General features: G+C 39.5%; 1 protein-coding gene across 1 annotated transcript in view; it reads right to left on the reverse strand.

Moving 5' to 3' along the window:
• Nucleotides 1-10,968: 10,968 nt before the first annotated feature.
• LOC134622685 (NLR family CARD domain-containing protein 3-like) overlaps nt 10,969-15,452 on the reverse strand; it is a 39,856-nt gene continuing 35,372 nt past the window's right edge. The window contains exons 5-7 of the mRNA XM_065470166.1: nt 15,008-15,181; nt 12,120-12,293; nt 10,969-11,161 (exon numbers count right to left, since the gene is read on the reverse strand). Of these exons, the coding sequence (XP_065326238.1) occupies nt 10,969-11,161; nt 12,120-12,293; nt 15,008-15,181 (541 nt within the window). The remainder of the gene's footprint in view (nt 11,162-12,119; nt 12,294-15,007; nt 15,182-15,452) is intronic.

Consider the following 15,452-nt stretch of genomic DNA (forward strand, 5'->3'; position numbering starts at 1 on the left):
ACTCACACTGTCTCACTGTATGCGGACGATTTGTTGTTATATGTAACAAATCCAATCATATCTACCCCTGAAATCCTCAGAGTCTTACAGGAATTTGGAAGCATATCTGGATACAAACTGAATTTAACTAAAAGTGAATACTTCCCCATTAGTAATAATGCAGGAGAATACCCCAATCTGCCGTTTAAGTTGTCTACCGAGTCCTTTACATATCTGGGTGTAGAAGTCACCAAATCCTATTATAGTCTGTTTAAAAGTAACCTCACTCCTCTGTTGGAACAGTGCAAACAAGATGTTAGAAGATGGTCTATTTTACCATTATCTCTCATTGGGAGAGCCAGTTCTGTAAAGATGAATATTGTGCCAAAATTTCTATACCTATTTCAGGCGTTACCTGTTTACATACCACAGTCTTTTTTCATGTCATTTAACCGAATGGTGACTTCATTTATATGGAATAATAAACCGCCTCGTATAAGAAAAGAATTTATGGAAAGACCTAAAAATATAGGTGGGCTTTCACTGCCAAACCTGCGCACATATTATTGGGCGGCGAATCTCAGTACCATCTCTCTGTGGCTAAAGGATTGGAATGATCAGATCCCTGCATGGCTACAGATTGAAAGGGTCACAAGCAGGCCGTATTCACTCCCAGCTTTACTCTGCGCACCCCTACCACCTCTAGTTAATAATGTTAAAGATAACATCATTGTTACTCAATCGCTACGCATTGTAAATCAGTTTAAAAAACATCTGGGTATTTAGAGTATTTCTATTTACTCTCCAATAATACATAACCATCTTTTTCAACCATCCTTAATGGACAATGGCTTCAAAATTTGGCACAACAGGGGCATTCACAGTATTGAGGATCTGTATATTAATGATACATTTGCTAGCTTTGAACAGCTATCTAGAAAATTTGGTCTGACTAATAACCATTTTTTGCGATATTTGCAAATCAGAGATTTTATACGTAAAAAGGTTGCTAATTTTCCCACTCTCCCCCCTCCTTCCTGTTTGGATTCTATACTAAAGGTCAATGAGATGAAAAAAGGCAGAATATCATTTATTTACTCACATATCATGGACAGTTGTAACCTGTCTTTTAAACGTGCTATACAAATAAAGTTTTATTGTATTGTATTTGAATATGTTTGTTACATTGTTATATGTGTTGCATTAGTTTAAAGGTTTTATGTCATTAATAAATTGATTAAAACAAACAATTATTGATACTGAACTCAATTTGATTTACAGGCATTTTTAACATGTATGAACATAACGCTAACTATGAACAATATTACATGGATATTTATTTGATAGCAATAAAGTAAATAACAACAATAAACCAGAATATTTCAAATACACAATATGTAAAGATGAAAAAAACAATATTTACTAGTGATGGCCCGCTTGAAGCTGGCGCTTCGGAGCGTGTGTCGAAAAAAACAACACACTGGTTCAGAAGCACTGTGTCGAGGCTTGCTTCGTTTGGCAAAAGTCACGTGACCAGTGACATCCGAAGCTTCATTACGCACGTAACTGCTTCGGTACCTGATTCAAATGGAACGAAGTGAATCATTCGCGGGATTTGTGGAGTGTTTTGATGGTGACAGATAGCGAACCACTGATCATTCTACTGAGAGATTTGGTTCTGTTGTGTGGGAGTATTTTGACTTGATTTTGGTCGGTGGGTTTTCCAGCTTTGTGTTCTGGCTGTTTGCTTTTGTTTTGTGCGTGTTTATTTTATCTGAAAACGGGAAAAAATGTCAAAAATCTGCTTTTCATAATATAAATATCATTAAATAACTTTATAAAAACTTCCATTTGACTCGTAACATTTAATGTTATAAAAAGATATATTTTGTTTTAAAAAAATAATCTTGAAATGTTAGTCTACAAAATGTGCAGCAATTTATTTATTCTCTTTATAGTTTGTGGAGCCATAACTGCATCTCTACCAGTTTTTCTGCACTCCAGACTCTTCTGTGCCATGTGAAGGGATTTTCCTTCACCATTACTTTGCCTTGTTTGGTATCTTTTTTTTCAGCACAACCTAATGTGTCTGAAATTACAGTTATTTTTTCATTTTGACATACTGTATTGGCACAATTGATATAAAATCAGACAAAAGCATAAAATCCGAGTATGAAAAAAGTGATATTTTTTATTGTAAAAACCACAAACATGTTTAACGAATGGTTTTTAGAACTTAAAATGAAGACATAAATAGTAAACTTTAAAAACCTATGTACAATTTTTTGAAACAACAAATTTATATGGAACTATTTGACTAAAAATGCTGCCAATGCCTCAGGCGTTTTTTGTCCATCTATTTACAAGATGATTAGGTGTCACAAAAAGACTTCATACAAATCATTTGTGCCATTCAAGAAAACAGTTCCTGCCCACCACAAGACACAGGGGAACACCACAGGCTTGACACTTCCAAGGTGTGTCACTCCTCCTGTTGTCTTCCTGGAGACAGCGCTTACATTTGAGTCTGCCTTTAGTGGCTTTCTGGGCAGCATCTGTGTCTGTGAGAATGGGAATCTCTCGTAGCCCAGTGTCCATCTCTATCCTTCACCTTTCTCTTCACCGTCTCCCCTGAAAATGCAGGATGGATGGTGGAGCACACAGACACCTCCCGTGTGTCCATCCACTTCACAAAAACAAGTGGGCCCTCTCTGATCCATCTCACAGATCCCCTTGGGCATTTTCTGTTCAGAGGATTTGCCCTGTCTTTGGGACACCCTTTTCTGTTTTCCCTGTAGGTGCCACATGCACCAAATCTCATGCTTGTCAGGTCCAGGAACAGTCTGGGACTTGTATAAAAATTGTCCATGTAGATATGGTACCCAGTGCCAAGACAGGAAGGCTGAATAAGATTCATCACCACATCATAGGCCAGCCCATGCTCACTTGCAGTTTGATTCTTGCCAGTGTATATGGTAAAGCTGATGGTGTAGCCACTTCTTGATTCAGCCAATATAAACATTTTCATCCCCCATTTAGTCGGTTTGTCTTTCATATATTGTGTCATCCCAGTTTTTGCTTTGGTTGCCACCATCCTTTCATCTACTGACAACTCCCTCCTTGGGTGGTAATAAGCCTGGCAGGCACTGAGGATCTCATCATATAGAGGCCTGATTCTAAAAAGCTTGTCATGGCCTGGTGTTCCCTTCTTTGCATCATTTTTTAGATCCTCCTCAGGATCACTAAGGTGGATGTTCCAAAATATGCTGCGGAACCTGTCTCTCGTCATCACTTTGGATGGAAGGGGAACAGACAAGATATGATTTTGCCTCCAGTAATCTCTGAGACTTGGAAGTGACACAAGTGACATGTAAATCAGGAGGCCAAAAAACTGATAGAGATGTTCTGTCTCTACATCAGTCCATTTGTATTTTTTGCCTAAATGCTGATTTTTTGTAGCATTTTTGTTTGTGTTTGCACAAATTGTACTGACTGTGTCAGTAGCAAAAAACAATATGAAAAGATCTTTGGGGCTTTGGGGGCAAAGTGTCTCTATCTGGACTCCTGGTGTTTTCCGTGGCTGAAACCTGCTACATTCTGGGGTAATGTCAGCATCCCCCTCTGTCTTCCAGGGCTCAGAGCTGAGATGTGGCTCCGCTGCCTGAGGCAGTGGAGATCTGGACCTGGTGGGCGTGTCACGCCTTCCCTGTCTCTCTGCAGACCTCCTACTAACACTCTGTTTAGATGTCAGAGGCTGCTCCTCCTCTCCTTCTCTCTTTACCTCTTCTAGAACAAAAAGTGGATCGTCCACTTCATCGTCACACTCGTCACTCTCCGGCTCAGAGTCTGGCTCCGCATTTTCTTCCAACTCAAAAAAGAGTTTCAGTGCCTGATCCACATTTAGTAGCCGTCTCATTGTTTTGATACGTGACACGTCAAACAACAACAAATAAACAACTACAGAAGACACTAACTACACACTCCAAAACCACTAAATATCCTAAATTTCTCAAATTTTCACAACTCAAAATCAATATCGCTGTCAGTCACTTGCCGCCGTAACTCCCACAATCTTCCCCTCAGCCTCAGCAACCAAATGTCGCGGGGTTGCCATATCTTTTTTGATTGGTTGATGTGGTTAATTTTTCCACCAATAGGAAAGGGGATGCCGTGTTGTTGGGTGGGGTGTGGGTGGAGTGTGGGTGGGTGCGGATTCACTCACAATGCGAGCGTTGTCTTTAGAAAGTCCGGTGTTTATCGGTTCGTTTTGCAGTAAACGTGACAGCAGTGCTCGGGAAAAAGTATGCCGAATATAATTAATCATAACTCGGGTTAATCTTGGCCTATCGACAAAATTTAAAAACTGGTATGTAGTTTGAAGTTTGCACTTTCAACACAAATTGAAACGGAATCTCAGTGAGGCTCCGTCTCGCTGCTACGTCATCTTTAATCGCCGACATCATTTTGACGCACCGCCGCGTCCGTCGACCCCAGAGGGTTAAGGCAGGAGAAATTACCTCCACGAAAAGGAACAGATTCGGCCATCGCACAGTGGAACAAATTCTCTTCTTAAATAAAAATGAAAAAGGGTTACCTTAAATGCATCATGGTTTTAATTTGCAAGTTCATGAGCATTTCCCTTTCTATTTCACAATCAGTTCTACCCCCAGGTCAAAAATATGTATAGGAAGATTTCCCTAATATATTATTTATAAATACACCCGTCTAGCGATTAATTGCATAAGTACATGGAGGCAGGACCTCACAGCAGAAGCATACTCCATAATGTGCATTATTATATGTATGTTATTATATGTAACGTGGTATTTTTCAGTTATTGTATTTACCAACATCAAGAAGTCACAAGCAAAGAAAGACCAAACCATGGTGCATATTTAAACAAGGAAGGTTTACTGGTCAAAATTATTTATTAAACAAATAAACTACATTTTTTAACACCAAAAAATACGCGTTCAAAGCAACACAACAGCAGCCCATTATCAGACAGAAGTCCACTCTGTAGAGTGGGCAATCATTATGAAGCAGTTGGTTTTATTTTGTGGATTCAAGCTGCTCTTCATAATTTTGGCCACCAGATGTCACCAGAGAGGACTGTGTTGAAAAGCTTCGAGTAATGAACCGTTTTTCAATACAAGCTTCAATGCTTCAGAAAGCTTCATTTGGCCATCACTAATATTTACCATTGTTTACACAGGATTAACCTGAGTGACCTGTTCCTGGATCGTTTCTGAAACAACTGTAATAGCTACAGTTTGGCCGGAGGTCATAGGTTCTGTTCAATAATATGACGCGAGACTGGAGTAAAATACATCCATGGATTGGCACTTTATCAAAGAAGGAGCATGATAACAGCACAAAACACTAACCACAACTAAACAAAATGGCTTCCTTTTATACTCTACCTTTTCAGGTGAGCATCCGGAATAGCCCAAGTATGGGGGTTAACTAATCAAAATGAAAACATAACCCTCCACACAAACAGATATACAATAACATTAAAACACGTCACAAACATACATATTTCCAACACGTACTATAACCAAACCAATAACATAAGCTACACCCATTACTATATAAATTAAAACCCTCTTTAACCATACTCCCTAACCTGGCACACTGGTTTGCTCCAGGAGCTCTTAAACAGGTGATTGAGCCGCTTCCACTCTTTTGCTCCTCATCCTGCAAGAAGCAACCCGGACAGGTGAGTACCTTTATAACCTTTATAAGTTCACATTTCCCATAGATTTAGGTTATCGACAAATGATTAACTGTAGTGATGGGTAGATGAGGCCTCGTGAAGCGTTTCAGCACATTCCCCAAACTGTATCGATACTGTATCGACACAGTGTTGCTGTTTTGCTCCATACGGATACCTGCTGGACCTTAAATATCATTGCAGGGAACTTACTTGAGACTCACAACAGACACTGATTCAATGACATAGTCATATGTGTATACACTGTAAGGTATTGTACTTTCCATGGAATCATTTTATGTTTTACATTGCAAATATTGTAGACATCTTTGAAATATATTGTGAATGACATAAAGTAAAAATTAAAATGAAAGTATTGTGAATATAATATTACCCATTTAAATGTAATTGATTCAGAGTTTATTATAAATTTCTATTCAGAAAAATAAGTTTATCCAATGTTTTTGCATTCAGTCTATTGCGGGGGTTTTTTCACACCATTTTCCCAGCTTTGGAAAACTCAAAGGCACAGATGAAGCTGGGGTACACAAAAACTGTAAAGTCAGGTGGAAAAGGTTCTGATAAGATGTCTTCCTCATCCCCCAGTACCTTAAAGGATCCCGATTGTGGAATGTTTCTCTCCGACACTCTCCACAATACTAAGGGGTTGGCAGTCCTTTATAATAAACTTCAGGACTGCCTGGTCCAGAACAGTCTTCCTAGATGCTTGATTTCAAAATAATAAAACACATATTAATAAAAAAAAAGTGTTGATAAAGCTGTTCAGTGTCAATATAGGCCGACCTGTGTTCATTCTGTATAGGAATTTCTTTTACTGATGTACTAATCACATTATTTTATTGCATATTGCCTTGGTGCCACTGGATTTTAACATGTCTGACACCCATACTGTAAGAGGGAAGTTTGGGGGGGTGGGGAGGGAGCAGACCACTCCACAGGAAGAGTCTTTTGTCTCTTCAAGGACTCTGGGAGGTAGCAAGGGAGTGTAAACCTTAAGGTGTGAAACAACAGTGTACTGCCTTTTGTTCATGGAGAAAGTATTTAACTGAGAGCCATGCTACTCTCAGTGAGACTCTGCTGACCGTCCGTCCCGCGGACATGCAGGCTCTCCACAAGCTTGTTTGTATGTGTTCTGTGTGCTTTGGATTAAAGAATGTTAGCTATCACTCACCGCTCATCTGCAGGCTTTATTTAAGTGGAAAAAACTTCCACAACAATTCTCAGTGTGTCTCCTCATTTTCATGTTTGGCTCTGTAATGCCTCTGTAACACTGAGGAGGTGCTTTTGTTTGTAAGAAAGCTCCGCAGAACAGATGTGACATTTATCCTGCACAAAATGAAATAAATAATTTACACTGCAAGTCACATTGCTGTTTAGATTACACTGAAACAAAGACAGACAAACTATTTGCAGTTAAAAGATCAAAATGATCTCACACAGCAGAAACATTTCCATTTTGTTATGGAAAGATGTGTATTTTTATTTATCTTTGCGAGAGTCAATTTGTGGGGGTTTTTTGGTGGCGACTCGTTCCGTTGACAGATGCGGATGCGGTACCTTTTAAACACAGTTTGGTAATGAGCGATCGATCACGTGACTTTTTCTTAAAGCGACGCACTCACCGATACAGGCATTGCTAGGTGAGCTTGATACATGCGCCGGTGCGTCAGTGTTGCTGGACCCATCACTAATTAACTGTAAGCAGCTCTAACTTTGGTTCTTCTTTGACACAGGTAGGACTGCCAGTCCCACTGTCTCTTCACCTTCACAAGCTGTCAATTTAATCGTATGTCAAATAAACTCAATAAAATTATCAATAAGAACCAAAGTGGTTTTTTTTATTACACCATTTTAAATTCCCAATCCAACAATTAATCACTAACAATACCAACCAGGTAATGGAACCCCTGGTCTCCATTACAAATAGATTGCAGGAAGTCTCTGGCAGTGTTGTTGAATCTGCTGGAGCAAGATCAGACATGGATGGGGTGCTGCAACTGAGACCTGCGGTTTGTCTTTTCTGGTCGGTGATTGTAGAATCTCACAGGTTGGTCTGCAAAGAGCTTTAGCATGCTTCCTCCCACTGTCCACTGCATCGTCCATCCACAGGGTTTGCAGGGCTGGCTCACTCCATGGCTGCCACACCACTAAGATGTTTTCAGAAATATGCCAACAGGAGATGGTGGATGCTATATTACTACTAGTATAATACTTGTAACTCTGTAGCAGACAACAGTTTGATAAAGTGCTATGTACAAAAGATGAGATTCTATAAGTTTCAATGACATTTAGTTTATACATTTTATATAATAAATTACATGCGTAATAATGACCGGTGTTGTACTAAAAAATGATCATCTGCCAAAAACTGATTTCCGGTTTTTGCCCAAAACTGATTGCTCGTATTTAAACTGCTAAAAATACCTTGGTGGTATATAATACGTGAAACATATGTCAAATGTATTAATGTCATTAATGATGTCATTAGTGATGACATGTACAGACTTAACTATTTGTTTAACAGTCAGAGTGTTTCTCTAACAGGAGGACTCTTTACACTCAACTCAGCACAGACACACTGAGGAACCTGGAAACAAGAACCTAAATCCAGGATAAAGAGTTTGAGTGAATGTGGTGTTGAAGGTGTGGAGGTGGATCAGAGTGCCAGAGGAGACTATGTAGAAGGACAGAGTGCCAGCAGGACAGTCCACATACACTGCTACTCTGTTAGAGACAGAGGAGGAGGAGGAGGAGGAGGAGATGGATGTTCCTGTGTTATTGTGTCTGACAAATTGAGGACCATCATCAGTGCAATATAGACTCCAGGACTGATCATTAAATCCAAACAGACAGCCATCACCTCCTCCTTTTCTTCTGATGCTTCTGTAACTCACTGATATCTCAACGTTTCCGCTCCACTCGACCTCCCAGTAACAGTGACCAGTCACATCATTTCTACACAGTAGTTGAGTCCAGTAATCAAATCTGTCTGGATGATCAGGATATGACTGAACCTCCTCCACATGTGTCACCTTCCTGTTGTTGTCAGACAGTTGGAGCTTTGTGTTCACTGTGTTTGTGTCGATTGTGAGTTGACAGGAATCTGATGGAGAGAACAAACACAATCCAGCTGCAGTTATTGATCCATCATCTGTTCATTGATTGACACTTTGATCATGACTCCTGACATGATGAAGATGGTTGAATGTGTGCTGCTTTGTTTTCATGAATCCCATTAAAAACACACTTACACTTCCTCAGACCTGGTCTCAACCATCGGACTCCAGCAGGCTCCACCCTGAAAGGAGGAGGGGGGTCAGAGCAGCACAGTCAGCATGCACACATGGACATTACATGGCTCTCATACACATGAACATTCATAGTGTTCATCAAAGTGAAATTCTGTAGAGATGTGTTTGTCCCATTTCCTCATTCCAGACTGTTACAGGTCCTGGATGGAGGAAACACAGCACAGATGAGCCTCTCTAAAGACTTTATTGTCTGGCCCCATCCTGCTTTATGACTGAGGCGAATCAGACAGTGACTGATGTGCACAGGACAGACTGGATGATGGCCATTTCTCTAGAGAGGGTTATCTTTGTATTAGTCCTAAAAGATTAATCAACATGATGTCTTGAGTCAGTGCTGCAGCACAGTAGTTTTACAAAGACTGTGACGCTGGCACTGTTTCAGGTAATCTCCCTAGTTAGCATCCCTAAAGAGATACTGAATGACTGGCCATCTCGTTCATGTCTTGTACGCTGAAAGAACAGTACAAATTACTTGGCATTAGATTTATTTAGACCAGCATCTACCAGCCTCAGAGTGAAAGGTTGGTGGAGCATTTCAATAAGACTTTAAAGGTCATAATTCATAAATTAATTCACAAGAAATGCAATTGACTTTTTCTTTTTTGCAGTTTAGGAAGTGCACCACTCCTCTGCAAGAATTTCTCCTTTTGACCTGCTGTTTGGCAGCAAATCCTGAGGGTGTTGGACCTAATTAATGAAAAGTGAAGAAGGTCCAAACTAAGGAAAAAATGAAATATTTTCTTAGAGCAAAACTACACACATAGGGCTAGTTGTGACGTGAGAATATGCTCCAGGGCAAAATCAGCAGCATTTATAACAAAGAGTGGCTATGCTTAAACAGTTTTCACTAGAAGACAAACACCTTGTATTGCTCCCTTCATCTAGATAAAACTTAGTTGCCAAGATGCAAGGACCCTTGGTTACATGGTGAATAAGGGCCATTTACCACAAGGTGAGGCTTAAAGCTCAAATACAACCCTAAAAAGTCTGCAATTGACTGAGGTGAGTATAGTATCTGAGGTATTAATTGAGAGGCAGGGAGGTTCATCCTCCCTGCATCCAAAGACCAAAAGGGAGGTGAAGTGGTGGCTTGTTACTACTGTTGGTCAATACTGAACTTTGCAAAGCTGACCAGCCCCTTGAATTACCTCAACCAAAAAGGTACCCCAGATCTGGAAAAGTGGAAAGAGCAGTACCAGACAGCCTTTCTGCAGGTGAAGAAGGCTCTTTGTGGAGAACCACTGCTCTCCACTTCTAACTTTTCCCTCCCGTTTATCCTGCAGACTAATGCCAGGAACAGGGTTGATGTAGTAGGGGTCCGTTTGCCAGTCATTTACATTATACACAAACTGTCAGGCCAAGAGTCATGACAGAGTACCATGGAAAAAGAATGGTTGGTGATCTTGTGGCTGGGTACACTGTCTTCACTATTATCTAGTGGGATGCCACAGCTGGAACATGATTTTTTTTTATTTTTTACAATAAATTCACAACACAACATAATTTCCCTGTGGTTGTTAGGTTGTCACACAGTCCACTTAAATACAACTTTACCAATGATTTGTTTTTAACATTTTGGTCAATTTAGGCTTCAGTACCACGTTTCAAGTCCTTGCACTGTCCCTAAACAGAAATTAATCTAATTTGAATCCAGTCGAAAGTGAGGGAGAGGATTTTTCTTTAAAAAGACTATGCCATTAAACATACAGAGATCTATCCAAACAGGGTCATTAATGGTGAGCAAAATCCAGTTATGAATATTGGTCCTGGAAAAGTTCTTTTTGTACACCACCCTGATTAGTATTTCTTTATAATCCCATTTGATTAATATTTGTGTTTCTGAAAATATTCTGGCATGTGTGATTGTTCATGTCACATTTGCATCAATCAAATAGCAAGTGATTGAACGACACAGAAGATATTTCTTGTTCTTCCTCCTCTTCAGACATTCTCTTCATACCTTAGTGTGTCCAGTTTCCAGCGGGGATCCTTTAGTCCAGCCAACAGCAGCTTCATTCCTGAGTCTCCTGGATGATTGTAGCTCAGGTCCAGCTCTCTCAAATGGGAGGGATTAGAGCTCAGAACTGAAGCCAGAGACGTACAGCCTTCTTCTGTGATCAGACAGCATGACAGACTGCAGAGATACAAAACAATCAATCTTTAAATATTTATGTAGCAGTAAACCCTACAACATTACAGAGAATGCCTGAAAAAACAGACATTTTATAGGAGTTCTACTTGGGTATATCGGGCAGAAACAACTGCCTTTTAACAGGAAGAGATGTCCAACAGAACTAGGTTCAGGGACTGTTGATTCAACTGTAACTATATGATTCAATTAAAAAAAAAAATATTTGAGGTGTAATCTTAAAAGCAAAGATTGTCTCTGTCTCCTCAGTGCAAACGGGGCCCTGGTTCACAACGCTGCTGGGTTGACAGTTTTTACTGTGATTTTAATGATATTTCAATACAGAAACTCAGAGATTCATAGATTATAGTGGGGAGTGTTCGTTGTAACATTTTAAAAAAGTTCAACTTTGCAGACTGAGAGTAATGGGCTTTGCTTAGATATGGGTACTATGAGGTCTCAAACATATAATATTGCAAATGGCAAAACTGTATCTGAGAACAAGAATTTACACTTTAATTCTATACTCAACGGGGGACATAGGAAGAGAAGCCAATATGGAAATAACAGTTTTTAACTTTCTATTCATAGTCAGTACTCGCTGGAGCATTTTAGATCAACTAAAACCTTTTCAGTCAGTATGTACATAGTTTTTTCAGCATCAGTCAGAATCAGAAATTTTTAGATTTTATTGGTGTTGATCACAACATTGAGGCGACTGTTGTTGTGATTTGGCGCTATATAAATAAGATTGAATTGAATTTAATCTTCCTTATACACAATAAAAGACATGAGATGGTGAGAAACGAGTCCGAAATTTCTGCTGATGTTTTGGAAATATTTCAGACAATGATTCAGAGTCTACTAATCAAACCAAAGGCAAATAAAATGCACCTGACAATTTTATAAACATTTATTAGAAATTGTCAAATTGATTATACATTATGGAGAGTTGAATCCTGACCTGAGACTTTCCAGTGTACAGTGTGGACTCTCAACTCCAGCACACAGAAGCTTCACTCCTGAATCTTCTAGGTTGTTGTCACTCAGGTCCAACTCTTTCAGACTAGAGGACTGAGAGCTCAGAACTAAGGATAAAGCTTCACAATTTCTCTCTGAAAGGTTACAGACACTCATTCTGGAAAATAAAGAACACAAAAACAGTTTGGGGACTGGTTGGAATAAATTTTGCCTTGTTTTAAACACATCAGAAATGTGGAGATTTCCCATGATTTAGAAGAAATTAAAAAATACTGAGATACAACAAGAAATATGGTAAGTTCAAATTTATTAGCTACTTTAGACTGGTTAATCATGTCATTTAAAGAACAACATAATATTGCTGGATGGGACCTTAGTGTTTCCAGTGCACAATGTGGACTCTGCAGTGCAGCAGACAGAAGCTTCACTCCTGAATTTTGTAGGTCGTTGTTACTCAGGTCCAGCTCCCTCAGATTCGAGGTTTGGCAGGTGAGGACTGAGGACAGTGCTTCACAGCTTTTTTCTGAGAGGAAACAGCTACTCAAACTAGAAATAAAGAACACAAGAATAAAATCAAATATCATGGATTCAAAATACTTTCATGGTGCAATGAGGAGGTTCTAGATTTGGCTACACACACACACACACACACACACACCCATAGAGCGCAGTTCTAGGAACAGCTAAGAAAATCCACAGCACCCTCAAGCTCCCAGGACCCGAGCTTGTCTATACATATAGATATCTATCTATCTATCTATCTATATCTATATCTATATCTATATATATATATATATATATATATATATATATGTGTATGTGTGTGTGTGTGTGTGTGTGTGTACACACATATATATATATATATACACACATATATAACAGGCTGTAAGTACTGTCATTGAACTTTATGAAAATCAAAAAGATATAGCAATTGACTGAGATTTGGAAATAATAAAAAATAGTGAGGCAAAAGAACAAAAGGATGACGCTCACCTTTAGAGGTACGTATTTCTCAGGTGCATTAAATACAGGGAGTGCAGAATTATTAGGCAAATGAGTATTTTGTCCACATCATCCTCTTCATGCATGTTGTCTTACTCCAAGCTGTATAGGCTCGAAAGCCTACTACCAATTAAGCATATTAGGTGATGTGCATCTCTGTAATGAGAAGGGGTGTGGTCTAATGACATCAACACCCTAGATCAGGTGTGCATAATTATTAGGCAACTTCCTTTCCTTTGGCAAAATGGGTCAAAAGAAGGACTTGACAGGCTCAGAAAAGTCAAAAATAGTGAGATATCTTGCAGAGGGATGCAGCAGTCTTAAAACTGCAAAGCTTCTGAAGCGTGATCATCGAACAATGAAATGTTTCATTCAAAATAGTCAACAGGGTCGCAAGAAGTGTGTGGAAAAACCAAGGTGCAAAATAACTGCCCATGAACTGAGAAAAGTCAAGCGTGCAGCTGCCAAGATGCCACTTGCCACCAGTTTGGCCATATTTCAGAGCTGCAACATCACTGGAGTGCCCAAAAGCACAAGGTGTGCAATACTCAGAGACATGGCCAAGGTAAGAAAGGCTGAAAGACGACCACCACTGAACAAGACACACAAGCTGAAACGTCAAGACTGGGCCAAGAAATATCTCAAGACTGATTTTTTCTAAGGTTTTATGGACTGACGAAATGAGAGTGAGTCTTGATGGGCCAGATGGATGGGCCCGTGGCTGGATTGGTAAAGGGCAGAGAGCTCCAGTCCCACTCAGACGCCAGCAAGGTGGATGTGGAGTACTGGTTTGGGCTGGTATCATCAAGGATGAGCTTGTGGGGCCTTTTCGGGTTGAGGATGGAGTCAAGCTCAACTCCCAGTCCTACTGCCAGTTTCTGGAAGACACCTTCTTCAAGCAGTGGTACAGGAAGAAGTCTGCATCCTTCAAGAAAAACATGATTTTCATGCAGGACAATGCTCCATCACACGCGTCCAAGTACTCCACAGCGTGGCTGGCAAGAAAGGGTATAAAAGAAGAAAAACTAATGACATGGCCTCCTTGTTCACCTGATCTGAACCCCATTGAGAACCTGTGGTCCATCATCAAATGTGAGATTTACAAGGAGGGAAAACAGTACACCTCTCTGAACAGTATCTGGGAGGCTGTGGTTGCTGCTGCACGCAATGTTGATGGTGAACAGATCAAAACACTGACAGAATCCATGGATGGCAGGCTTTTGAGTGTCCTTGCAAAGAAAGGTGGCTATATTGGTCGCTGATTTGTTTTTGTTTTGTTTTTGAATGTCAGAAATGTATATTTGTGAATGTGGAGATGTTATATTGGTTTCACTGGTAAAAATAAATAATTGAAATGGGTATATATTTGTTTTTTGTTAAGTTGCCTAATAATTATGCACAGTAATAGTCACCTGCACACACAGATATCCCCCTAAAATAGCTAAAACTAAAAACTACTTCCAAAAACATTCAGCTTTGATATTAATAAGTTTTTGGGGTTCATTGAGAACATGGTTGTTGTTCAATAATAAAATTATTCCTCAAAAATAAAACTTGCCTAATAATTCTGCACTCCCTGTAGATAGAATAAACTGAAGAAAACTAAACAACAGATAGAAGAAGAGAAATAACAATTTTAACATCAACCAGTGGCACACTCCGGGGCCTGATCAACCCTGGCAGGGCCTCCTTGGATGAGCGTGTCTAGTGATAATGGCCGAAGCTCCGATGAATCCAAGGTCCACTACTGACGATGTGTCTCAAATTTTAATTTGATAATTTAGATCAGATATTTAATCCCTAAGCCTAACCAAGGAAAAATGGCAGATTAGACTGGGTAAAAGAACAAAAGTTATACATTTAGCCGACCTCAGACTTTCCAGTTTACAATGTGGACTTTGCAATGCAGCAAACAGAAGTTTCACACCGGAATCCTGAAGGTTGTTGTTACTCAGGTCAAGCTCTCTCAGCCTAGAGGACTGACATCTGAGAACTGAGGACAGAGCTTCATAACTTCTCTTTGAGACGAAACAGCCATTAAGTCTGAAAAAAGAAAATCACTTCTTAAAGCTACATCTATCACCATGTCCTAGACATTTGGGAGAATTGAATGGATTTTTATTATTTTATTATTATTTCAATTGGGCCGCACAATCACAATAAATAGATTAGCAGCAGTTCAGTGTTACTAATATGAAGCATTAAAAAAATCTTGTATTTGACTGTGAATACTATCTAAAATACGTTAAAATTTCAAAAGATAGTGCTTTTCGTTTCTTCTTTTTTACCCTTTAAAATGCACAGGACAGTTTTT

Source organism: Pelmatolapia mariae, linkage group LG3_W, assembly GCF_036321145.2.
Source record: "Pelmatolapia mariae isolate MD_Pm_ZW linkage group LG3_W, Pm_UMD_F_2, whole genome shotgun sequence".
Classification (NCBI taxonomy): domain Eukaryota; kingdom Metazoa; phylum Chordata; class Actinopteri; order Cichliformes; family Cichlidae; genus Pelmatolapia; species Pelmatolapia mariae.